The sequence below is a fragment of the Lacerta agilis genome, chromosome 8 (genome assembly GCF_009819535.1).
Source record: "Lacerta agilis isolate rLacAgi1 chromosome 8, rLacAgi1.pri, whole genome shotgun sequence".
Taxonomy (NCBI): Eukaryota; Metazoa; Chordata; class Lepidosauria; order Squamata; family Lacertidae; genus Lacerta; species Lacerta agilis.
This window is the reverse complement of record NC_046319.1, coordinates 4,892,106-4,918,737: the sequence shown is the minus strand read 5'-3', so window position 1 is coordinate 4,918,737 and position 26,632 is coordinate 4,892,106. Positions and strand designations below refer to the sequence as shown.

The following is a 26,632-nucleotide window of genomic DNA, read 5'->3' as shown; positions in this document are numbered from 1 at the left end:
ATGCCCGACAACCAAGGTACCACTGTAGCTCAAAAACAACTTCTTCTTCTTCTTCTTCTTCCCCCAAAAGCTCAAAAACAGGGGTCCCCAAACTAAGGCCCGAGGGCCAGATGCAGCCCAATCGCCTTCTAAATCCAGCCTGCGAATAGCCCGGGAATCAGCGTGTTTTTACATGGGTAGAAAGTGTCCTTTTATTTAAAACGCATCTCTGGGTTATTTGTGGGGCCAGCCTGGTGTTTTTGAATGAGTAGAATGTGTGCTTTTATTTAAAACGCATCTCTGGGTTATTTGTGGGGCATAGGAATTAGTACCTTTTTTCCTTTTTTTCAAAATATAGTCCGGTCCCCGACAAGGTCTGAGAGACAGTGGACCGGCCCCCTGCTGAAAAGGTTTGCTGACCCCTGCTCAAAAAGCTCAATAACTTTTGTGGCCGGATTTTCACTTTTTGAAATATGGTATCCCTAATACAAGACCCTTCTACCCTCTGAACCCAGCAAGTGTTAAAATATAATCCAGGCCCGTTTCCTGTGCTGAGGTGATAGCCTGGGTGATGGGCCATGAAGGGAAACAAAGGGGATGGCAAATGGGTGGGGCTTCTCCCCCAGCTCACGGTTAGTTAGAAGGACAAAGTGGAATGGCAATGGAGGTTCAGGAATATAGTGAATGCAGAGGAATGGGTAAATTGATAAATAAGATATGTAAGATGAATAATTATTTAGCAAAAGATTGAAATAAGGAAAATGTGTAAAGGAGAAAAAGTAATATGGGGATTAATTGGTAATAACTGTGAATTAGGGTTAATTTGGAAATCAACCGGGGGGGGGGCGGAATCGGGGAAGTCTGTAAAGATGATATGTGCAAAGTAAGTGGTTAAATTGGGAAAGAATTGTTAACTATCCCAGTGAGAGGGGGGTTTGTTTTGTATGCTCCCCTTGGTGAGAGAAAGGGGAGTTTGGAAAAATTTAATCATGTATTGTAATTTGGATTTAATTGGAAAAAACTTTTAATAAATATTATTTTTTAAAAAATTAGTTAGAAGGACAAAGCCAGAGTTTAGAGTTCAGCTGCAGTGAGGTGACCTGGAAGGAAAGCAGAAAGCTGGAGAGAGAGAGTCAGCAACGTTTGAGAGCAATGTTTGTTTGAATCCTAGTCTGTGGCTATGGGAGAAACAATTCCCTTTGGGGCTGTTACTGCTGTCTACCCCTCCATTGTAGGCTAAGGTTGTGTGTGTGTGTGTGTGTGTGTGTATGTGTGTGTGTGTGAATCATATATGCTAAAGACACCACCGTCTTCACTGTGCCTCATTCCCAAAGCAATGTTGGGTTAAATGCCTAGAACCTCTGGAATCTTGCACTGCTCAGAGATTGGGGTCGAGTGCAACAGTATCTGTTTTATTTTGTGCAATGGTACCTTGGTTCTCAAACTTAATCCGTTCCAGAAGTCCGTTCCAAAACCAAAACGTTCCAAAACCAAGGCGCGCTTTCCCATAGAAAGTAATGCAAAACGGATTAATCCGTTCCAGAAACCCTAAAACAGCAATTTAACATGAATTTTACTATCTAACGAGACCATTGATCCATAAAATGAAAGCAATAGTCAATGTACTGTACTATAAAATAAATAAGACAGTATTGTAGATGATAAAAATTAAATTTCTTTTTTTTTCCTTACCTGCACTGATGATCGTCATTGTTTGGATGGGGGGGCTTTTATCCATTTCCACACAGTCACACAGTCAATCAATCAGTAGCTGAAATGGGTTCCACACAGTCACAAAAACAAATTAACCGAAAAAAACTCAAAACCAGAAACGCAAAATAAATAGTGAAAACAAAAGGGCCAAACTTAATCTGTTCCGGAAGTCCGTTTGACTTACAAAATGTTCGAAAACCAAGGCGCAGCTTCTGATTGGTGCAGGCGCCCCGGAAACAATAGCCGACAGCCGCATTGGACGTTTGGCTTCTGAAAAACGTTCGAAAACCGGAACACTTACTTACAGGTCTTCATCGTTTGAGAACCAAGGTGTGACGGATTGGCCCTAGGGTGGAGGAGTTATTACATCCCGGCTCAGAAGGAGTTAATCCACCTTCATCTTGACGGACTGTTCATCCTTTGGGGGCCGGGCGGTCCCCGGTTTAAAAGGAGGGAACAGCTGTATTGGCAGTTGAGAAGAGGGAGGGGGTGTGTGGAGACAGGGAGAAGAGGGGTGTGGGGCCAGGATAGTGGTGGTTAGGCTAGGATAGGATGAAGATCAGTCGGTTATGCTGAAAGAGTTTATACTTTAGATGTAACTAAGCTGATGAACTATTGAAGTACTTGAAACATGATGTTCTGAAATAAATAAAGACTTGTTTTTGTTGAGCCTAGAGAAAACAGGCATTTATTTGGTCCAGCGATATATGGATGCTCATGAGGAGGTGAACTCGGGGAAAAGACAAAACTGACCTGCAGGGTGATAGTTTGTGTCTTGGAGTTTCCACTGTATTCCACGCCAAGGCGGCAGAGGAAGGCAAGAAGGCTGTGTGCGGAAGGCTCAGCAGTACAGCTACACTGATGTTGCTAAGGATGCACAGAGTGGTACCTGCGTTGCAGGTGTGCGCAAAATATACAGGATGTGTGCAGACCGACCTCGACTTTCTAAGAATCTCAGCCCCTTTGAAAAGGAGCCGGATTGTATCTGTTACGGATGCGGAGAGATTTGGCGGGTAACATTTGCTGAAAAGTGGCTGGATAAGGTTTTCAGTGGTTTGGGTAAGCGGGGGCGGGGGGCGGGCGGGTTGGTCGTCCTTGACCCGTGTGTGACCACCAGAACCAGAACCAGTAATAAAAACCAGAATGTGAAATGACAACAAACATTCCAGAAGAACTTGCACATATTTATTCAGGTTGCAGAATAAATGCAGGTTGGAGAATTCTACTTTTCTTAGTGTGGGATTTGGAGCAACTGGTGCAGAATATCTTTTAAACACACAGAGAATATAAACTGTTCTGGTGATATGCCTACCCACAGCTGCAGGGTGAAGCGACGTTAGCTATGTGTGCTGCTCCATGAGGTCACCCCCTTGAGAAATCCAGCAGCTTTTAGGATGTGTTTGTGCTTGGCAATTGAGCATGCTGATGGTTTTTCCGCTGGGCTGCTGCTGTTGCTGCCTGTCTCCTCCTTGCTGGCAGCCTGCTGGGTCGTTTACATAGCCATTCAAAGGCTTTTCTTGTTCTGCCCTCTGGCTCCTGGAAACCCCCAAAAGAAGGCCTCCTTTCAGGAGCTGGCTTTTCCTAGACAGAAAATTGTCATTTTCCAAACACAAATCTCACTTCTCTTGGGCAGAGGCTTTCAGCTCCTGCAGATTGATGCTGGAGCAGGCAGGGAGCTCCTCTGTGGTGCTCTCTGTCTCTTGGTGCCTTGCAGTGAATCATCTGCCATCATTCCATGATTGTCAAGCACAGGGAAGGTGTTATGTACTGAGTTGAATAGGATCCAAACTGCAGCAGTCTGATTGGTCCCAGAACAATAGGATTGAGATTGCAGCAGTCTGATTGGTCCCAGAACAATAGGATTGAGATTGCAGCAGTCTGATTGGTCCGCAGGAGCCACCCAATCCAGCTCCAGGTGGAAGTGAATCCGCACTCCGATTGGCATACAGGAGTATCCCGGAATTAGCCAATCACGTGGGGCCCATTGTGTAAATAGTGTATATAAAGCAAACGTTTTGGGGGAACTGCATTCCTCACTACTATGAGCTGAATAAAGAGCATGAAATTCACACTGGACTCCGAGTATATTTCAGAAAGGAAGCTCAGACACTCAGTCGGGCCCTCACAGCAGGAATGAATGGGTCTCTCCAATCTGATTAATCTCAGTTTCTCCTCCTAATCTTAATTTCAGTTCATCCCATTTCCACATCACTTTGCATTTGTTTAAAAAAAAAAAAAAAGCACACGGGTCTCTCTCTCATTAGATCCCCCAGGCATTACTTTGTGCATTTCTCCTAATATATGTATGCATTTTTGCCTAATATACACATTTTTGCAAGCAACTCCCCCTAATATAATGCAGAATCATATTTGGCTCTCGTGGTTGCTGTTTTTTTAAAGAGCTTTAAGTTGCTTTGATAATTCTTCTCTGAGGATTGCCCTGTGCCAAAATAGGGTGCATGGCCACCCTTCTTCTGTGTGGTTAGGAGCTTCAACAGCTGAAGATGGCAATGCCATTCTGGACCTCTGAGAGGGCCTGGTCTGCTGGTCAGTTGTCAAAGTTTACTAAATTCTAGCACATTTAGACTGCAAGGAATCCCTCTCAGAGCAGTGGCTCACAATGGGCCACAAAGGAGATGCAAAGGGCAATCTCCTTTGTGCATGGCTTCCGGCCTTCCCCGAGGATGGGCTGTGGGAACACCTGGCCTCGGGAAACCCATCAATGGATGTTCATTGCTCCCCTCAAGGGAGGGGTGCTGTGTAAAGGTAAAGGTAAAGGGACCCCTGACCATTAGGTCCAGTCATGTCCGACTCTGGGGTTGCGGCGCTCATCTCGCATTACTAGCTGAGGGAGCCGGTGTTTGTCCACAGACAGCTTCCGGGTCATGTGGCCAGCATGACAAAGCCGCTTCTGGCGAACCAGAGCAGTGTACATAAACGCCGTTTACCTTCCCGCCAGAGCGGTACCTATTTATCTACTTGCACTCTGAGGTGCTTTTGAACTGCTAGGTGGGCAGGAGCAGGGACTGAGCAACAGGAGCTCACCCCGTCGCAAGGATTCAAAGCGCCGACCTTCTGATCAGCAAGCCCTAGGCTCTGTGGTTTAACCCACAGTGCCACCCGCAGTGCTGTGTACTTGACTGTATATCCCAAGGATTATGGGGGAGGGTGGTATCCTCCCTTAGAGGATTATGGAGGAAGACGATGTCCAAGTCCACCTTTCTTTTGAAGCAAAATGACATTGAAATGGGGGAGAAATGCCCTCGCATGAAGTTTTGGGTTTGCAAATTTGAGGCCCCCTAGATCTGGCCCTGCCTTGGGCTCAGCCTTTTATTTCCAGAGTCACACTGGCAGTTCTATTAGGGCACACTAATGTGCTCCAGGCCACTAGGAATTCATGGCGCAGGCAGAATGTGGGGCCCATGTAGGTTGGCAAGGGTGGCCCCTTGGACCCTGAGCCTCTGCTCCAAGAGTGCCCGTGGGCTGTTTGTGTTGGTCACCACTTCTTTTGCCGGCTGGATTTGACTTCAAAGCTATGATCCTGAACTCAGAAGTGTGGAAAGAAACATCTGCTTTAACCCCTGCGCTGCCCTTGAGCTGAATTGCTGCAGGGTGCTGGATCTACCTGTCAACTCACAAATACGCAGCAACATTGCTTTTCCGGCCATGGGTGTCCCCTGCTCCCCCTGCCTGGGTCACATTTCTTGATCAGGAGAGGATCTGGCTGTTTGGTGCACCCCTGGCTCCACAACTCATTCTGGTGTTTTCCCAGCCCTTCCCTGAGGTCTCCACAGGGCATGCCGTATCCCGTTTGCTTCGAGCTCAGCTAATTAATAAGTGACTAAATATCTTACTATTTAACTGAGCAGCAGAACAGTAGTCTTTGGACACTGAACGTTCAGTGATGGAAAATTAAGTGAGCGCTGCTCTGCAGGGAGAGAGAGACATTCAGTTGCCCAGTAGGGAGGGAAGGCACTCAGTGCATGCCCAGAGATGCTCATGTTTATTCCTATTGATTTGTTTTTAAACGGTGCACGGTGGGGATGCTAAAGGAAGAGGGACGCAGAACAACCATACTCCAGGAGATTATACTTTGTCTGCCACTGGTGGAATTCCTGATTTCATTAATTTCAGTTATGTTGCACCAAATTACCGTAAGTAGTTTGAAAGCAGGTCCAAATAGCATGTCTTGGTTGCTCTCCCTGCAGACTTTTCAGGGGGCATCCAGATACTTTCTGCTTGGTGCATGAAATCTAAACTCAAATCAAGTCCTGGAAAAACAAAGAGACTAAAGTCTGCAGTGTTTTTTCATACTTCTTCGAGGCTGCTCCCAGACTTTGGAACTCCCTGCCTAGAGAAGCTAGACAGCCTCCCTCCTTGTCGTCCTTCCACAGGCAGATGAAGATTTTTTCCATTCCAACAGGCTTTTGGAGAACTGACTGCTTTAATGAAAGGGCTGGTGCCGTGCTGTTTTTATTGTAATTATTTGTATGACTTTAATAGATTTTATATATGTATGTCGTTTTAATTCTGTCCATGTTTAATTATTTTCTGATTATTGTTATTCTATGTTTTTAGCAGTTCTTATTTTTATCCGTAAGCCTATAAATATCTTTAATAATAATAAAAATAATAATACAGGCAGTTCTTCTAGGCTGCAATCCTATCTGCACTTCTCTGTGAGCAAACTCCACTGAACATGGAATTTGCTTCCCGAAAACATGCATAGGACAGCACTGTAACAAGACCTCGCTTTCTTATTCTCAAGTACAATTCAAATGCCACAATCAGGTACATATATAGGGAGGGAAGCTCTGGATAATCACATTCTGGATAATACACATTTATTTGTGGGTTTTTTTATGTGTGTCTATTTATTATTATTTATGGGTCGCGGGTGGTGCTGTGGTCTAAACCACAGAACCTAGGGCTTGCTGATCAGAAGGTCGGCGGTTCGAATCCCATCAACGGGGTGAGCTCCCGCTGTTTGGTCCCTGTGGGAATATACTTTTCAGGTGTACTCGCACCTGTGGTTATTTGTGTTTAATTGTGTTTAATTATGCTTAATTTTACTGTATCCTTCCACCTGGAAGGAAAAGTGGTAGCAGGATCCGGCAGGCGATTCGCTGCTGGGATCCTTCTGCAGAGTTTATTGGCTCCAAACTTTGAACTTGGAAATGGTCAGTTAATATGCTTCCCGCCCAATTTAGGGCAGCAACAGTGTTGTGATTGGTTTGTGTATCGATTATGACGTTGGTTGTTCTCTCAATAAAAAGCTGCCGCTCCCTGTTTGTGGTGTGGAGAACGCGCGGAAAAGCCCAGTGAGAACGTTGCGTGACAAGCCTAGGCAAAGCGAAAGTGAAACCATCCATCCACGCAGGGCAGCCAAGGCCGTTACCCTCCAGACTGCAGTCTTCGTAGTTTTATTTTCATTTTGCTTTTAAAACCTTTTATTTGGCCGTTCAGTTTTGGCCACCTTCGGACACGACTGAACAACTGAACAACAACAAAGCTTTATTTTCCTCTTCGGAGTTTTTGGACCAGACAGACGCTTGCAACCTTCTTCAACGAGGCAATCTTCACGAACTCACAGAACTCGGAAACCTTCAGATTGCAGCCAGCGGTTCTTCTTCGTTCACGGCGCGGTGTGAGCAGACTCCGGAATTACCGGCCGTCCCGTCCGCAGGCTGCCTACCCTTGCAACTGGCATCCCGTGTGAGGTCAACTTCGTCCTGCACACGGGAGGCGCCAGCAAAAGAATCCCCACAGGTCCCAGCTTCTGCCAACCTAGCAGTTTGAAAGCACGTCAAGGTGTAAGTAGATAAATAGGTACCGCTCTGGCGGGAAGGTAAACAGCGTTTCCGTGCGCTGCTCTGGTTCGCCAGAAGCGGCTTAGTCATGCTGGCCACATGACCCGGAAGCTGTACGCCGGCTCCCTCGGCCAATAAAGCGAGATGAGCGCCGCAACCCCAGAGTTGTCCGCGACTGGACCTAATGGTCAGGGGTCCCTTTACCTTTTATTTATCTAATTTACATTGAATGCTGAAGTATTTTTGTGTGTGCGCGCGTGTGTGCGTGTGCAATGCCCAAGTGCAACAGACCAGAGAATGATTATTTTTAGCAACAGAACAACAGAAACAATAAGCCACAACCTGGCAGCGAAAGCTGGTTGAAGCTGTAATTGATTCATTGCATTGCATTCCATGGCCCTTTGGGTCCCTTCCAGCTCTACAGTCCCATGGTTTGGTGAAGTGGGGACCCCTCGACATGTTGACAGCACCACACCTTGCGCGCCCTTCTGGTGAAGGAAACCTCCTAGCAGTTCTCTGCTGTCTTCCTCTCTGCAGCACTTGGGGACTGTGGCGCCCTTTGTTGCTGATCCAGTTCTCAGAACAAACCCAGATACCTGGCACAGCACACCAAAGAACGGGAACTCCCTCCCATGCAGGAAGTAGGACACAGGTACAGTTGGCGGGCTGAATACCTGGCATTCCTGCTGAGCTGAGTCACGCCTGATCCTTGAGGGGCGGCCCTCGAGGATTTCCCAGGGCTTGCTAATCTGCAGTCCCGGTTTTAAACTTTTTATTATCCGGAGGTTGGCAGAAGGTGATTCATTCCCTCAGGAAATTGCTAGGTCACTGCCTTTAACCTTTGAAGGGGAGACAGAGAGGGGAGGCGCTGTTTTGCTTTCCCCATTCACAGGGACATTTTGGTGGTGGCAGATCCAGGCAAACCTTCGCCACAGAGCCACAGCCAGCCTCAACGCGTTTGCAAAGGCAACCACACAACTATAAACTCTCATACATATGGCAAGCTCGATCTTTCTTTTGGAAGGGCAATACAGTGGTGCCCCGCTAGACGAATGCCTCGCTAGACGAAAAACTCGCTAGACGAATGGCATTTGTCTAGCGGAAGCTGCCCCGCAAGATGAAAAAGTCAATGGGGCTGCCTCGCAAGATGATTTTTTTTTCGTCTAGCGAAAACCGCTATTTGCATTGGTGCTTCGCTAGACGAAAAAATCGCTAGACGAAAATACTCGCAGAACGAATTATTTTCGTCTAGCGAGGCACCACTGTATGTGAAATCATCATCATCATCATCATCTTTCTCCAAGGAAATCAGTGTGTGATTGGTCATCCACCCTGTATCTCCACAACAACCCTGTAAAGTAGGACAGACTGAGATAGAATGACTGGACTAAACAGGGATCTGACCTGTATCTTCCTGGGTTGCTATAGGCCAGGAGAGGGGAGAACCTGTGGCCCTCCAGGTGTTGGTGGACTACAAATCCTATCTCCCCCTCCCCAATCTTTTTAAATTAAGTTTTACATTGCAAATTAAAATTCAAACATTAAACATCATTTAGCATTCCCTGAACCCTTCAACTCCCTTCCGCCCTTCCATGGTTACCGTTAACAATCTTTTTTCAACCTCTTCTCTTCTTTTCTCTGTTACTGTATTTCTTTCAAGTAGTCCATTTTAACCATAATTTTTAGTACATTACAAGCATTACTCAAATCCTGCCAAAGTTTTTCATTGTTTACAGTGTTCTCTTCAATACATTAAAAAATTCTTCCCATTCCTTCTTGAAGTTCTTCTCTTCCTGGTTTCTGATTTTCCCGGTCAGTTTCGCCATTTTGGCATCAATCCTTCATCTCTGGTTGAGACTTTGTCTTCCTTCCATCTCTGGGCCAGTAGTATCCGGGCTGCTGTCGTTGCTACATAAATAATCGTTTCTGCTCCTCTGGTTTCTCTGCCCCTAAAATTCCTAGTAGAAAAGCCTCTGGTTGTTTTGTTTTGTTTTTTACAAACGTTATTTTAAACATTTTTTTCAGCTCATTATAAATCATTCCCAATAATGCTTTTGTTATCTTGCACGTCCACTGGACTACGATTCCTATCATCTTCGACCATACAAGTGCCCTACCCCTGATCTACCTAATACACCCGCCTGAAAAAATATCCACCTAATAAGTTGCTATCAAGAGTGCAGCTAACCAAGTGAGCAATTGGCAACTCTATACGCATGATGTGGTCGCGCGCGCGCACACACACACACACCCCTCTTGCTTCAAGTTAGGGGCACTTCTGCTAGCAAGAGGAATCAACCGAAAAAATCCAGGCAAGTTCCTATTTATTTTCTACAAGAGAAACGGAGTAGCGAGGTATGAGATGTCAAAGCCGCTTTTTTGCATCTCCTGAATTTCTCATCCAAAGTAAACCTGCGGCCGAACCCTTTTATGTTGGAAACAGACACAGAGTTCCCTTGTCGGAGTACTTTCCTTCAGGATATAAGGTGGACTCTTTTACTGCCGCATAAGAAATTTATACTTATTGGAGATTAAAGTGGTCTGCGTCTTGTGGTAGAGACTTGCCGACTCTCTTCCAAAGAGGTAACATTCAGGCCAGCGCTTGACCAGCGCTTGTCAGGTCTTGAAGTCAAGTTTGAAGCTAAAGGGTGCATTTGGAATCTCTAAGTGCTTTCGGTTCAAATGAATGCTGGATTTTGTCTGCTTACAATATTCACATGTGGCCCAGCCCCCCCAAAAAATGCAATAATATTTTTCAGCGTTCTTCCATACAATACTCTTTACAGTTCCATCTCCATCAACAACACTGTAAGAAATAAATAGCAAAATGTTCCTAACCAAATTTTCTTAGAAATAGCAAAATGTTCCTAACCAAATTTTCTTAGAAGTATGGAATAACTTTTCCCAGTACGGACTTTTTAGGGTTTCTGTCTTGATGTGGTCTGTAAGAACTTCTAGGGCCAATGACTAGAAGCCTGATCTTAGGGAGGTTTACGCTGATGTCAGTCTCACAGAGTCCAATCTCTACAGTAGGGTTGCCATATGTCTGGAATTTCCTGGACACTGTTGGAAGCAGTGTCCGGGTGGAAATCGCTAAAAAGTCCGGGGAAATCCGGATGCATGGCGACCCATGCTGGCAGTGTCGTTTTCGGCGATTGTCTTTAAAAACATCTCAAAAACCCTCTCTCCCTGTTTTGCGAATTTGCCAAAGAACAACTTTGGCCAAAAACAAAAAAACTCAACAACTTTGCCCCCCCCCAACTTTTTTTCTGTCCAGATTTTCACTGTTTGAAATATGGCAACCCTACCACTTTTCTCCCAAGGAAGTGTCCCTACAGGAAATTAGTTCTGGTATAGAATCTAGATTAATTCTGAAAATTTTAGGATTTTAAAAAAAGATGAAGAAGAGTTTGGGTTTGATATCCCGCTTTATCACTACCCGAAGGAGTCTCAAAGCGGCTAACATTCTCCTTTTCCCTTCCTCCCCCACAACAAACACTCTGTGAGGTGAGTGGGGCTGAGAGACTTCAGAGAAGTGTGACTAGCCCAAGGTCACCCAGCAGCTGCATGTGGAGGAGCGGAGACGCGAACCCGGTTCCCCAGATTATGAGTCTACCGCTCTTAACCACTACACCGCATTTATTGTCCATATAGTTGCAGGGCTGAGGTCCCAGGAGTGCAAGTAGTTCAAGACAAAAAGTTGTGATAGATGGGAGCTGATCCACCCAGAATTGTTCCTGCCTATGGGTTGCAGCCAATGATAGTCTTATTGAAGTCAATGGGCATGGCTAGTTGGCTACCTTTCTGTGGGTCTTCTCTGAGTGGAACTTAGCTGACTACAACCTCAATTCCTGTATGTTCTCATGAGGCTTTTGCAGGAGAACTTCCTCCCGGGTGCATCTCATTTATATTCTTGGGTTAGCAAGAGTTTGTAGGCCTGCCCTGGACTCTGTCTTCCAATCTCTTGGAAACAGCCATGGGAAGAAAATAGAGTCATAGAATCATAGAGTTGGAAGAGACCACAAGGGCCATCCAGTCCAACCCCCTGCCAAGCAGGAAACACCATCAAAGCATTCCTGACAGGTGGCTGTCAAGCCTCCGCTTAAAGACCTCCAAAGGAGGAGACTCCACCACACTCCTTGGCAGCAAATTCCACTGCCGAACAGCTCTCACTGTCAGGAAGTTCTTCCTAATGTTTAGGTGGAATCTTCTTTCTTGTAGTTTGAATCCATTGCTCCGTGTCCGCTTCTCTGGAGCAGCAGAAAACAACCTTTCTCCCTTCTCTATATGCCATCCTTTGATATATTTGAACATGGCTATCATATCACCCCTTAACCTTCTCTTCTCCAGGCTAAACATACCCAGCTCCCTAAGCCGTTCCTCATAAGGCATCGTTTCCAGGCCTTTGACCATTTTGGTTGCCCTCCTCTGGACACGTTCCAGCTTGTCAGTATCCTTCTTGAACTGTGGTGCCCAGAAATGGACACAGTATTCCAGGTGAGGTCTGACCAGAGCGGAATACAGTGGTACTATTACTTCCCTTGATCTAGACGCTATACTCCTGTTGATGCAGCCCAGAATTGCATTGGCTTTTTTAGCTGCTGCATCACACTCTTGACTCATGTCAAGTTTGTGGTCTACCAAGACTCCTAGATCCTTTTCACATGTCCTGCTCTCAAGCCAAGTGTCACCCATCCTGTATTTGTGCCTTTCATTTTTTTTGCCCAAGTGTAGTACTTTACATTTCTCCTTGTTAAAATTCATCTTGTTTGCTTTGGCCCAGTTGTCTAACCCGTTAAGGTCATTTTGAAGTGTGATCCTGTCCTCAGCGGTATTAGCCACCCCTCCCAGGTTTATGCTGGTTGCACTTTTGCTTTCTTCGCTGTCTCCTCTCCATGAAACAAGTGGAAAGAGATAGACAAGGCACCAATGAGCAGGATCGGCTGCCCCCATTTGACCTAATAAAATAGGAAAGAAAAACACCTCTGGTGGGTGCCTCCCTTATTGCTTAATGCTGACTGCATACCAAGAACAAACTTACCGTAGTTGGTCTCTAAGGTGCTACTGGAAGGCATTATTTTTTATTTTTTATTTTGTTGCAACTGAAGGCAGCCCTCTTTGCCCAGGGCCTCGGTAGGACTTAAAATATCTGCAGGACACGTGTTCTGCTTATTTATACTTTGTTGTGCTTTAGCTATTGACTGTTGCCTTGTCTTTAATGCTTGGCTTTTGTGTGTAGGAGGTTACCTGAATTTTGTCAAATGTTTTATACTTTGCATTAATGTTTTTATTCTGGAACGTGCTCTGGGGCCACCTGGAGAAAGGTGTGACTGTAAATTAAATTAAATTAAATTAAATTAAAATCAAACACAGCCCAGTGCCCAAGCTGATGCTCCTCCACCCACCCTTATTTGGACTACAACTCCCATCAGCCCCAGTCAACACAGATATTCTCTGAACATCGTATCATCGTGATGTCTGGGCACATAAGAAGCTGCCTTATGTGCCAAGTCCATCTCTCTGAGTATTGTCAACACTGACTGGCAGCAGCTCTCCAGGGTTTCAAATGGGGGACATTCCGAGGCCTACTTGGAGATGTCAGGATTCGAACCAGGAACCTTCTGTGTGGGAAGCAGATGCTCTGCCACTGAGCTATGGCCCTTGCTGGGGCTGATGATGTGTTGTGCTCCCAAACATCTGGAGGGCACCAGCTTGGACAAGGCTGCTTTAGAGGCTGGAGGAGGTCTTCATGATCAAGGGGAAGGAGCAATAACCTAGGGGGAGAAGGAAGGTTGCAGCATTTGAGCTCAGTTTAGAGAAAAGGCGAGTAAGAGGTGACATGATACAAGTTAATAAAGTGATGCCTGGCACGGAGAAAGTGGATAGAGAAAAGTTTTGCTCCTTCTCTCATAATATTTGAACTCGTGGGCTTCTAATAATAATAATAATAATAATATTTATTATTTATACCCCGCCCATCTGGCTGGATTTCCCCAGCCACTCTGGGCGGCTTCCAACAAAAATCAGATACAAAAATATCACACATTAAAAACTTCCCTAAAAAGGGCTGCCTTCAGGTTTTTTCTGAATGTCAGATAGTTGTTTATCTCCTTGACCTGTGATGGGAGGGTGTTCCACAGGGCGGGCGCCACTACCGAGAAGGCCCTCTGCCTGGTTCCCTGTAGCTTTGCTTCTCGCAGTGAGGGAACCGCCAGAAGGCCCTCGGCACTGGATCTCAGTGTCCGGGCTGAATGATGGGGGTGGAGACGCTGAATGTTGGAAGATTCAGGACTGACAGAAGAAAGGACTTCTTCACGCAATGCAGAGCTGAACTCTGGAACTCACTCCTGCAGGAGACAGTGGACGACTCTAGAGTTGCGGCGCTCATCTCGCTTTACAGGCCAAGGGAGCCGGCGTTTATCCGCTTCCACAGACAGTTTTTCCAGGTCATGTGACCAGCATGACTAAGCCGCTTCTGCCGAACCAGAGTAGTGCACAGAAATGCCGTTTACCTTCCCGCCGGAGTGGTACCTATTTATCTACTTGCACCTTGACGTGCTTTCGAACTGCTAGGTTGGCAGGAGCTGGGACCGAGCAACGGGAGCTCACCCTGTCGCGGGGATTCGAACCGCCGACCTTCTGATCGGCAAGCCCTAGGCTCTGTGGTTTAACCCACAGCGCCACCCACTTCCAACCTAAATGGCTTTAAAAGAAGAAGAAGAAGAAGAAGAAGAAGAAGAAGAAGAAGAAGAAGAGTTTGGATTTGATATCCCGCTTTTCACTACCCGAAGGAGTCTCAAAGCGGCTAACATTCTCCTTTTCCCTTCCTCCCCCACAACAAACACTCTGTGAGGTGAGTGGGGTTGAGAGACTTCAGAGAAGTGTGACTAGCCCAAGGTCACCCAGCAGCTGCATGTGGAGGAGTGGAGACACGAACCCGGTTCACCAGATTACGAGTCTACCGCTCTTAACCACTACACCACACTGGCTCAAGGATTAGAGACCAATAAAAGAGGATTAGAGACCAATTCATGAAGGCATGAATGGCTAAACTCTACCTCCACAGTAAGAGACTATGAACGCCAGTTGCTGGAAGCCACCAGAGGGGAGAGGGCTCTTGCGTTCGAGTCCTGCTTGTGGGCCTCCCATTGGGGCACCTGATGGCCAGTCACTGTGAGAACAGGGAGCAGGACCTTTGCTCCAGCAGGGTCCTCTTGTCAGGCATCATGATTTCTTGGGATGGTTCTGCTCCAGTACTGTAGAAAAGCAAAACAAAGTTAAGCCCCAGCCCCTGCACATAAGGTAAAAATATACACTGCTGTTACATTTGCTGCAACGGAGATAAAGTTGACCCAATGCAATGCGGAATGGGATTAAATAAGGAAATGCTGTCAGACGCAGCAGCCTGTGATACAAAGTGGGTGAAAGCAGCACCTGCTGTGTGTCTCTTTCTCCCTGGGTCCCCTACAGCCTCCCCTCCCACCTGCTTATCTGAATGGCTCAAAGGGGCTGATCTGCAAACATGCCTACAGCAGTTTTATTCTCTCAAAAGCTGTTTAACGCTGAATAATCTGGATTAAGATGGGCCTAGTTTTTTCTTCTCCACTAAACCCATCCAGCTGTTGAAGAAATCTCTCCCGCTTCCCCACCACCACTCTCTGGGGTTCAAATCGCTCTGATAATCACTGAGATTGCTGTTTTTTTTTTCTTCCTCCAGAGATGGAGCAACTGTGCTTATGAATGACTCAAGCAAGGAGTGGGAAGCTGATTACAATGGAGCGACCTTCTATTTACATAAATAAACATTGTGGTCACCAAGCTTGCCCAAAGAGATGAGAAATAACACAGAGGGGAGTTGAGTGGGGTTGTCAGGTGACAGGGAATAAAAACGCCCGCCCCATCCCCCCCCCCCCGTGCCCTTAATGGAGCAGCTTGATCTGGAGAAGTCAAAGCTTCCTGCTGTTTGGACATAGACCGCCGGACATCAGAGGCACAGGCACAGCGGCCAGTTTGAAAACGTGGCAACCTTCATTTGGAAAGGAATGAGTCAAATTTGCTTTTCTAGGCCAGTGTTTTTCAACCTTTTTTGGGCAAAGTCACACTTGTTTCATGAAAAAAATCACGAGGCACACCACCATTAGAAAATGTTAAAAAATTTAACTCTGTGCCTATATTGACTATATATAAAGTAATTCTCTTGAATAGGAATCAAATAAACACAAAGAAAGTATTTTATAATTACTTTATTATGAAATAGTAAGTAAACAGAAATATGAAAAATTATAAAATACTTTATTCAGTGCACAACCAGGGCCTGTTTGGCTGAACACAAAGCTGATATTCTGGCTGGAATTTTTCCCACGGCACACCAGGCAACATCTCGCGGCACACTAGTGTGCCGCGGAACAGTAGTTGAAAAACACTGTTCTAGGCCACCAACATTCTCCCAGCCAATGGTTCTGCATACATTCCAACTATCAGCCGAAGCACCCACACTGTCTTTCCCAGTTTGGAGCCCTCCAGATGTTTTAGACTACAGGCTGAAGAGAGTTGTAGAAGAAGAAGAAGAAGAGGAGGAGGAGGAGGAGTTTGGATTTGATATCCCGCTTTATCACTACCCGAAGGAGTCTCAAAGCGGCTAACATTCTCCTTTCCCTTCCTCCCCCACAACAAACATTCTGTGCGGAGAGTGGGGCTGAGAGAAGTGTGACTAGCCCAAGGTCACCCAGCAGCTGCATGTGGAGGAGCGGAGACACGAACCCGGTTCCCCAGATTACGAGTCTACCACTCTTAACCACTACACCACACTGGCATAGTCTGACTCCCGCCCCCATCCCTCCGAGGCTCTTTTCTGTTCCACTGCCACACCACCAGGGGGCACCATGCATTTTAGTATCAGTGTTGTAGTAATACATGGTGAGTTCCACGAAAGACCACCCCCCCCCCAAAATTTTTTACTGGTGAGGCTCACTACATATTTCGGAAAGGCCTTTGTGTTAATATCCTTTTTCTTTCTGGCTTATAGTCACCCAAGAGAAACAAAAAACACCACCACCCTTTGCCCGCCCCGCCCCCTCTCCAAGAGTGGTTCCCTATTTACAGCATCACTGGTGAACTTTTTTTTTTTTTTAACACTTGCTCATTAAAACTGGCCTCAGCTAAAATTTTAGTTTGTGAACATACAGAGAAAATTAATCTAGGCTTTTCAGAAGGGTCGTAGTACAAAGAAGAAAGAGTCTTGTGGCACCTTGATGGCCGACAGATTTATTGTGGCAGAAGCTGTTCTGGTCTGCAGCAAGCTGTGAAAGTTAATGTCATTAAAAAAATCTGTTAGTCTTTCAAGCTAAAAGAAGATGTTTTAAGTTTGTAGCCCTGCACTTTAACATGTTGTTGTTGTTGTTGTTCAGTTGTGTCCAACTCTTTGTGACCCCATGGACCAGAGCACACCAGGCACGCCTATCTTTCACTGCCTCCCACAGTTTGGCCAAACTCATGCCAGTTGCTTCGAGAACACTGTCCAACCATCTCATCTTCTGTCGTCCCCTTCTCCTTGTGCCCTCCATCTTTCCCAACATCAGGGTCTTTTCCAGGGAGTCTTCTCTTCTCATAAGGTGGCCAAAGTACTGGAGCCTCAACTTCAGGGTCTGTCCTTCCAGTGAGCACTCAGGGCTGATTTCTTTAAGGATGGATAAGTTTGGTCTTTTTGCAGTCCATGGGACTCTCAAGAGTCTCCTCCAGCACCATAATTCAAAAGCATCAATTCTTCAGCGATCAGTCTTCTTTATGGTCCAGCTCCAACTTCCATACATTACTACTGGGAAAACCATACCTTTAACTATACGGACCTTCATGGATCGTGGCAAAGGGGCTTCTCTTAACCACTCTTAACTCTTAACCACTACACCACACTGGCATAGTCTGACTCCCGCCCCCATCCCTCCGAGGCTCTTTTCTGTTCCACTGCCACACCACCAGGGGGCACCATGCCTTTTAGTATCAGTGTTGTAGTAATACATGGTGAGTTCCACGAAAGACCACCCCCCCCCCAAAATTTTTTACTGGTGAGGCTCACTACATATTTCGGAAAGGCCTTTGTGTTAATATCCTTTTTCTTTCTGGCTTATAGTCACCCAAGAGAAACAAAAAACACCACCACCCTTTGCCCGCCCCGCCCCCTCTCCAAGAGTGGTTCCCTATTTACAGCATCACTGGTGAACTTTTTTTTTTTTAACACTTGCTCATTAAAACTGGCCTCAGCTAAAATTTTAGTTTGTGAACATACAGAGAAAATTAATCTAGGCTTTTCAGAAGGGTCGTAGTACAAAGAAGAAAGAGTCTTGTGGCACCTTGATGGCCGACAGATTTATTGTGGCAGAAGCTGTTCTGGTCTGCAGCAAGCTGTGAAAGTTAATGTCATTAAAAAAATCTGTTAGTCTTTCAAGCTAAAAGAAGATGTTTTAAGTTTGTAGCCCTGCACTTTAACATGTTGTTGTTGTTGTTGTTGTTGTTCAGTTGTGTCCAACTCTTTGTGACCCCATGGACCAGAGCACACCAGGCACGCCTATCTTTCACTGCCTCCCACAGTTTGGCCAAACTCATGCCAGTTGCTTCGAGAACACTGTCCAACCATCTCATCTTCTGTCGTCCCCTTCTCCTTGTGCCCTCCATCTTTCCCAACATCAGGGTCTTTTCCAGGGAGTCTTCTCTTCTCATAAGGTGGCCAAAGTACTGGAGCCTCAACTTCAGGGTCTGTCCTTCCAGTGAGCACTCAGGGCTGATTTCTTTAAGGATGGATAAGTTTGGTCTTTTTGCAGTCCATGGGACTCTCAAGAGTCTCTTCCAGCACCATAATTCAAAAGCATCAATTCTTCAGCGATCAGTCTTCTTTATGGTCCAGCTCCAACTTCCATACATTACTACTGGGAAAACCATACCTTTAACTATACGGACCTTCATGGATCGTGGCGAAGGGGCTTGAATAACTCAGGGAAGCTATGAGTTATGCCATGCAGGGCCACCCAAGATGGACAGGTCATAGTGGAGAGTTTAGACTAAATGTGATCCACCTGGAGGAGGAACCGGCAAGCCACTCCAGTATCCCTGCCAAGAAAACTCCATGGACAAAGACAACAGGCACTTTAACATAGAGTCATAGAATTGGAGAGTTGGAAGGGACCCCCAAGGGTCATCTAGTCTAGCCCCCCGCAATCCTTACCTGTCTGTCCGTGTAAGTGGTTGCCTCATCTGCCACTCTCCCGCTTGTCCCCATAGCCGCCATCCAGTCTGGATACGAATGTGCAGGTATTTCAGGTCATTCTTAGCCAATTGCTCATCATAACACACTTTATGACTTTTGGTTTCTGCTGCAAAAACTACATAATGTGGCCACCCCCAAGTAAAACAGGTGCAAGTCACCTGAATGACTAAGAGGAAAATATGTTGTCTGTTGGGTGGCCCAGCTGGTGAGTGGGGAAAGGAAAGGTCTGCCTTGTTTCTCATGATGCAATTTTGGAATGGCGAGGTTTTGCAGATACCTGGGATGGATCAGGGCCTCTTGTTTGAGTAATGGCAACACCTGAAGACACAGCAGTCAGCAGAGCTACAAAATCTTAAGCAACCCCAGAGGCTCCTTCTTGATTTATATTTACTGAATTTCCAGCCAAGCAGCCTGGGCAAGGGGGGCGGGGGGGGCAGCAAAAAGACCCCCATTTCGAAAAGGAAAAAAAAGAAAGTATAGGAACATTCTAAAACTGTTTCAAACACTCCAAAAACAATTACAATGAAAATCATCTAAAAGCAGTTTAAAGTGTTTTGTTTTTTTAAGTATATCATTAGGGGAAATTTACAGTTAGAGCATCATTCTTTCTTTGGGGGCAATAATTCTAAACCAAACTTTTTTCTTTTAAATGATTTTCATTGTGTTGCAAATATAAAGGGACTTTTTAATCATTAATACTGTACATACAAGAGTGGAAGTACTGTACTAAAAAAAAAAGTTGCAATTCGAAACTTTTCCATGAAACTTTTCCCTGGTTTTCATTCCGACGAGGGAAAACGAGCTGCCCCCCGCCCCCTGCCTAAAATAAACAAAATGAGAGGCATTCAAGTGATGCTTTCCCGCGGCGCGACCACCTCCTCGCGGATCAAGGACCGGCTCTCGGGGGGGGGGGGCGGATTTCCAGTTGTTCCGACGTGCGGCTGCCCGTCGCCGCCTAGCGCCCGTCGGGCGCTTCTGCAGGGCGTCCCGGGGGCCGGAGCCAGAGCACCCCGCCCGGGGGGCGTGGGAGGGAGGCCGGCGCAGCGCCAGGAGGAGGGGCGGACGCTGCTCTCCGCCTCGGCCACTCGGGGCCGCGCCGCGCACCTGGAAGGAGCCGCGCCGAGAGGAGCGCACCGACGCCCTTGCTCGCTCGCTCGCTCGCCTGCCTGCCTGCCTGCCGCGTCCGACGGCCGGGGAACGCGCTCGCTGCTGCTCCGCCAGTCGCAGGTGCATCGCTGCCGACTGGTCTCGGGCCGCGCCGCCCGCTCCTCCGAAGGGGCTCCACTCCACGCCGGACCCACCGGGAATGCTCGACGCCGCCGCCGTTGCTGGGGGCCGAGGACTGGCCAGCTGAGTCCACCGACGCCGCCGCTGCCGACGCCGCTCCCCCTCCTCCTCCTCGGCTGGCCGGGCAAGATGGTCGGCGCGGCGGCCGCCGAGGTGGCCCTCCTCACCCTCGGTAAGTGGTCCCCTCCCGTCCTGGCGCCTTTACTCCAACTGAGTCTTTACTCGCGAGGAAAACCACCTTGGAACCCGGAGCAGGAACCCTCGCGAGTAAACTTACCTGGGATGGGGGTCGAAGAAGCTGCGAGTGTCGCGCGTCTCCTCGGCAGCGCGACCCTCCCGTCGAGCTGGTGCGCGGAGTCGCGGTGCCTGTTCCCTTTGGGGTCTTTGGCCCCCGGCAGCAGAGCCGCTTTCGAAAATGCTCCCCTCCTCAGCAGACCCGCTTCCCCCCCCTCCCCTCCAAGCTCCGGAGGCGGAGGAGAAGAGGCTAAGGAGGCAAGACTACAAGGGAGGCTGTGCAGTGTAGTGGTTAGAGAGTGGCGGGCTAGAAGCTGGGAGAGACCAGGGTTCAAATCCCCCCACTTGGCCGTGAAGCTCTCTGGGTGACCTTGGGCCAGTCACTTACTGCCTCTCAGCCTAAGGTACCTCACAGGGCTGTTGTGGTGGTGATCAAATGAGGTGGGGGAGAACCACGCACACCCCCTTTGAGCTCCTTGGAGGAAAAAAAGGTGGGATAGAAATGCAATAAACGAAATTTTATTTAACCAAGAGGAAAACAGTGAAAGGAGGGGAAGGCAGCAATCCACCTCACAGAGGACTACCTGCTTGAAAGGACATAGCGGCTGCTGAGAGCTACTTGCTTTAGAATACATACCAGGCTTTCTAAGTAATCCATCTTTGCTCAAGACTTCACCACTGACTGATAAAGCGAAGCAATCGGATTATCTGTCCCCTCTCTCTTCCTTCTCTGCTTCCCTGCGACCTCTCCCCCCCCCCCCACACACACATTTTGGGGGTATTTTCTTATTTGCTTTGGTGACTGAACAATGGAAACTGGACGGCATTTAGACCCCCTGTGGTATTTTCTGTCTTTTTGTAAACAGTTTTCTAAAAGGGGGTGGCAAATAAATGCCTTTTAGGGCGACTTTGCTTACCTGTGAATGTCCTCCTTTTAATTACACAGCAAAAGCAGCCTGAACGCACGATATGGACTGTGGCTGTTTTTGTTCCGAGCGATTAGCAATCTTTTTGAAATGTGAAATAGCCGGATAATTACAGAGAGATGCTGTTTTGGAGAATTTAACAAATGGCACTTTTTAAAAAAAACACTGATGGATGTTTGCTGCTAGGTGTGAGCTTGTGCTGTTGTGGGATTGATTTGCTGTGGTGCAAAGAAGGCTGACTTGGGTCCAAACTCCTGTATGGGCATTAAACGTTATGTAACTTGTAATAAATTAAACCGAAGGAACAATATTCTAGCAGCTCAGATCAGCAGGCAGCAGTTTTCCCTCTCTCTCTCTCTGCGCACTCTCTGGAAAAACTAGCAAGTGTTGCCGTTAAGAAGTTTGTTCTTTGGACTGAATCCTGCTAAGGATCAGCTGCGGAAATACTGTAATAGGTTAAAATGAGACTGATAAAAGGCCGGGCAGTCGAGTGGGGGAGGAGAACGGCCCCATGGGTTCTGGCTTCATGTGTGACACTGACCTGTTTGGGTTTGGAAAGGGGCCCTGAGAGCCTCAGGTGAAGTATCGGGAAAGAAGGGGGCACATTCCCTATAAAAGCGCAAGTGAGTTTTAGCAAAGGATTAAAAGTTCAGCTATTATCTTCTCAGGTTAGAGGCATAGTAGTGTTAGTGTTTGGTTGGTATATCTAGATGTCCTCTCTGGCTTCCAGTTACCAGGTGCTTGGATGGCTTTCGGTTATGAGACACCAGAAGCAGGAGATAGCTAGACACTTAACACTGTGGCTTTATCGTAATTCTTTCCCGGGTTCAAGGCATCTCCCTTGCTCCCAGTTCCTGTTTTTTGAAATCTTAATTGCTCCGCGTTATGAATGGAGATGGTTTAATCAGGTATATGAATAATAATCTCTTGGTGATCTTCCTTTTCACCAGCCAGTTTTTCACCCATGTCTGTAAGTCAGAGGCCACCTTCCTTAAAACACTGGCTCTCAGATCTTTCCACGGCAGCCTGACTATCGTGGAATCCCTAAACCCTACGGGAGAACCCGGGTCGTGTTCTAGGTCAGCCTTCCCCAACCTGGTGCCCTCCAGATGTTTTGGACTGCAGTTCCTATCAGGCCTCGTGCTGCTTGGGGTTGATAGGAGTTGTGGCCCAAAACAACTGGCGGGTACTAGCTTGGGGAAGGCTTTTCTAGGGTGTATACTTGGCACATGTGGAATAAGTCTTGGCACTGGCCAATAAGCTATGGAGAGGGTACCCCCATATTGCATCCAACACTCCCCTTGCAGCTACATGTTGGGCCGCTCTGCCTTTCAGGAACCCTTGACCTGCTGTTGCAGATCGTCTCATCAAGGAATTGCAGGATTTCCCCAGTGAGGAACTTGAAAATTGCCTTAAGGATCTTGCAACACAAATACACCAAGAGCTGAGTGCTTGAGGTGGTGTCATCCTTGACCATGGTGCTCTAGATTAATATGTCAAAAATGACTGGTCCTTGCCCCAAGGAGCTTCCTTAAAATCATAGTGCATGCTTCCACAATGCAGAACTATCCAGATTGCTCATTTCCTAAGTGCTGTTGAATTAAGTGGGAATTGCTTCTGAGTAAACATGTTTAGGGTCAGGTTGCAGAATTTAAGCTGTGATTAATAGGCTTCAGGGTGTGTGTCGGGGGGGGGGGGTTGTCTTGTTTATTTGTGGCCTGGTGTGTACAGACAGAGCAAATCCAAACAGTGGTTCATAAAACTAGTCATTTTCTCTTGCAGGCAGTTCACACACGCATGCCCTGTTGATTCCTGTACCATCAGGTGGTTACTTGCATTTGTGAATGTGTGAATGTGTAATTGTGCCTCGCAGTAGTGCCTCGCAATAGTATTGTCAAGCGCACCATTTTCAAAAGAGTCAGTTCAAACATTGAGCATCAAGAAATCAAGTCTTGCATGATTCCTCATAAAATAGAAAATTCTTTCCAGTAGCACCTTAGAGACCAACTGAGTTTGTTCTTGGTATGAGCTTTCGTGTGCATGCACACGAAAGCTCATACCAAGAACAAACTCAGTTGGTCTCTAAGGTGCTACTGGAAAGAATTTTCTATTTTGTTTCGACTATGGCAGACCAACACGGCTACCCACCTGTAAACGATTCCTCATGTAAAGAATATAGGCCCTATCCACTAGGAAATGTCTTCTATCCTTTCTATACCCCACTTGCATATTGCCCCCCTCATTTTGATTGGGTGGTCTCGGAAAAGGCAGAGGGGCTGTGTCCTGGTTCCATACGTTTGAGAGAAAACTAAAAAAGAAAAGCTGCACTCGATTAAAGCGAAATGGACATAGGTTGGAACAGGACCAGATCTTGAATCAAGAATCTTTGGGGCATTTCAAGAGAATGTGTGCATATGACCCCTACCCAAATCCTGCTGGTCTATTCTCTGTGTTTTGATGACTGGAAGTAGAGTGTGTAAAGAGACACAACCAAAATGTGATGCGGAAACTCATTCCCGGGCATTGTATCAGAAAGGGTCAATTGATGTTGCACCCTTGGTTGATGAACTTGCCTTATGAGGGAGGTGAGGGCATCAGTGGAGGTTGCCCTTCTAGCCCCACGTACATTTTGTTGCAGCTTTGTTTTCATTTCAGCAGTTGGACATACCCTGCCTGGTGCTCTCCAAATATTTTGGACTACAAGTCCCATCAGTCTCTGTGCTGGCTGGGGCTGATGGGAGTTGTAGTCCAAAACGTCTGGAAGGTGTCAGGTTAGAGAAGCTATAGGATAAATAGCCTGTCTTTAACTTGGGTGAAAGCCAAAGGTATACAGGTGTAAACTATGCTGGCAATTCATTCCCATGTTCTCATGGAACATGCTTCCAACTTTTGCATATTCAACACAAGAATCTGAAGGGAGAATCTTCATCTTCAGCCACTTCTTTGCCTGGCTCCAATTTCAGCATGATGTCTCTTAAGTGCATGTTTTTTCATGGTAACTGGAATTGCCACATGTACCCTAACATTTGGGTCTAGTGAGGGCAAGACTGCTTCTGATAGCCAGTTCTGGAGTGAGGATTCCTGCTCACCTTAAGCCATTCCTTGCCTGCTTAAGAGGGATCTATCTTGCAGCGCTGGAACAGTCAGGTGGAACTAAAGGGTGTTTGATGGGACGTGGATGGCGCTGTGGTCTAAACCACTGAACCTCTTGGGCTTGCCGATCAGAAGGTTGGTGGTTCGAATCCCCCCAACGGGGTGAGTTCCCGTTGCTCTGTCCCAGCTCCTGCCAACCTAGCAGTTCAAAAGCATACCAGTGCAAGTAGGTAAAGAGGTATCACTGTGGTGGGAAGGTAAACGGCATTTCCGTGCGCTCTGGTTTCCGTCACGGTGTTACGTTGCGCCAGAAGCGGTTTGGTCATGTTGGCCACATGACCCAGAAAGCTGTCTGTGGACAAACGCCGGCTCCCTCAGCCTAAAAGTGAGATGAGCACCGCACCTCATAGTCCAGGGGTCCCCAAACTAAGGCCTGCGGGCCAGATAAGGCCCGTGGGACTTGTTTATTTGGCCCACGGTGACGCCTGCTGCTGCCGCCCACTCTTACTGGCGCTGCACGGCTACCCACTTCCGGGTCGGAGGAGCACCGGAAATAGCTTGTGCACATGCACAAGCATTATTTCCAGTGCACATCCGGATCGGAGGAGGCCCGAGCACATGTGCACAAGCTATTTCCGGTGGTCCTCCGACCCAGAAGTGTGCCGGAAATAGCGTGTGCGCACGCGTATGGGTGCGCGGTAAGTTTGCTGACCCCTGTCATAGTCGCCTTTGACTGGACTTAACCGTCCAAGAGTCCTTTACCTTTACCTTTGAAGGCTGTTTGATACACTGGGACAGTAACTGAGATGCGCCCTCAAGGTGTACCTGGCCTACTCTTTACAGTTCTAGGTGTCAACGAGATTGTACTGCAGCTTCTAACTATCTGACTTGGATACGGACACAGTATGTAGTGTCTTTCAGGGCCCCATGTGGCTTTTGCTGTCTTCCAAAGTGAGTGTGATTAAGGTCACCTGGTGCTACATTTGGGTTGTGTTCTCTCAACTTCAGTAAAGCAAAAGCATGGAATCCAGAGAAGTGCCGCATAATCTCTGCAGGCAGTTGTAGCCTAGGGCAAAACACTGTGTGCACCAACCCCAGGCAAGCATTATCAGTTGATTTGTAGATTAGACTGTTGCAATGGCCTTATTCAGTTTATATGCCCTGCCCTGTCACTGCTCTGTGCTGAAAGCCGTGAATCGCTCCCAGGCATACCTGTGCAGGTTCAAGGGCCAAGAGTTCAGAGTGAATTTAAATCGAAGGATCTGAGCGAAAAGGGCTTCCCTCACTTTGGGGGGTGGGGCAGGGCTGGAAGTTCCCCAGGAAAACAGTAGCTGAGGCCAGGGGACAAGGACACCCTATTCCTTTTTTTTCCTGGCAAAAATGAGAGGAGGGAGTCAAAATTGGCATCGTACTAATGAGACCAGAAATAGCAATTTGGTATACGATTCACAATAGGATTGCTTATTTTCATTAAAAGCTAAAAGAGGCATAATGGTTGGCAAATAACATCTGGATAAAATGTCGGCTGAAAGCGAGCGATGGATCAAAGCGCCCAGAAGTTTCTGCTGAGCATTCCTGCATGGGAAGCGGAACCACCACATTTTAATGAACATCTTGAGAGACCAGGGGGCTGAATCAGCTGAGCTATTCAGCGAACTTGAGTGTAGCAGGCAAGGCTTGGGCATTATTGACTAACTTTTTGGGAAGCAGAGGCTGGCATAGTCTGGACTTCATCTGTCCTAAACCCTGTTTTGCTGCTGAACTCCCCCCCCCTTTTCTTGTTCAGATTGTTTTTATTAAATATTTTCTTTGGTTGCAAAAGTCTATGTTTTCCGTTCATAGAATCCTTTCCACAGATCAGATATATTCAATGCGAGACAGTACAGTCATACCCTGGCTGTTGAACGCCTTGTGACTCGGAACGTTTTTGCTCCCGAAATCCGCAAACCCGGAAGTGAGCGTTCCGGTTCGTGAACGTTCTTTGGAACCTGAACGTCTGACGCAGGTTCCACGGGTTCCGATTGGTTGCAGGAACTTCCTGCAGCCAATTGGAAGCTGCGTCTTGGTTTCTGAGCATTTTGGAAGTCGAACGGAATTCCGGAACGGATTCCGTTTGACTTCCGAGGTACGACTGTAAAAAGTTATACATCGTTTAAGTTTGGGGAAGAAGAGAGGTGGGGAGTGAGAGCTGCAGTATCATACTCCCAGCCACTGCCTAGGGCTGATGGAGGTTGCATTCCAAAACAGATGAAAGCACCATGCTGGGAAGGGCTGCACTACTGCCTTGTAAACTGGATTATTTATTTTACAAGCTTTGTATGCTGCTTTATTGT

At 47.1% G+C, this 26,632-nt stretch overlaps 1 protein-coding gene across 1 annotated transcript in view; it reads left to right on the top strand.

The window, feature by feature from the left end:
- Positions 1–20,122: 20,122 nt before the first annotated feature.
- Positions 20,123–26,632, top strand: part of TGFA (transforming growth factor alpha) — a 45,982-nt gene continuing 39,472 nt past the window's right edge. The window contains exon 1 of the mRNA XM_033159137.1: positions 20,123–20,218. Coding sequence (XP_033015028.1) covers positions 20,176–20,218 — 43 coding nt within the window. The 5' untranslated portion in view covers positions 20,123–20,175. The remainder of the gene's footprint in view (positions 20,219–26,632) is intronic.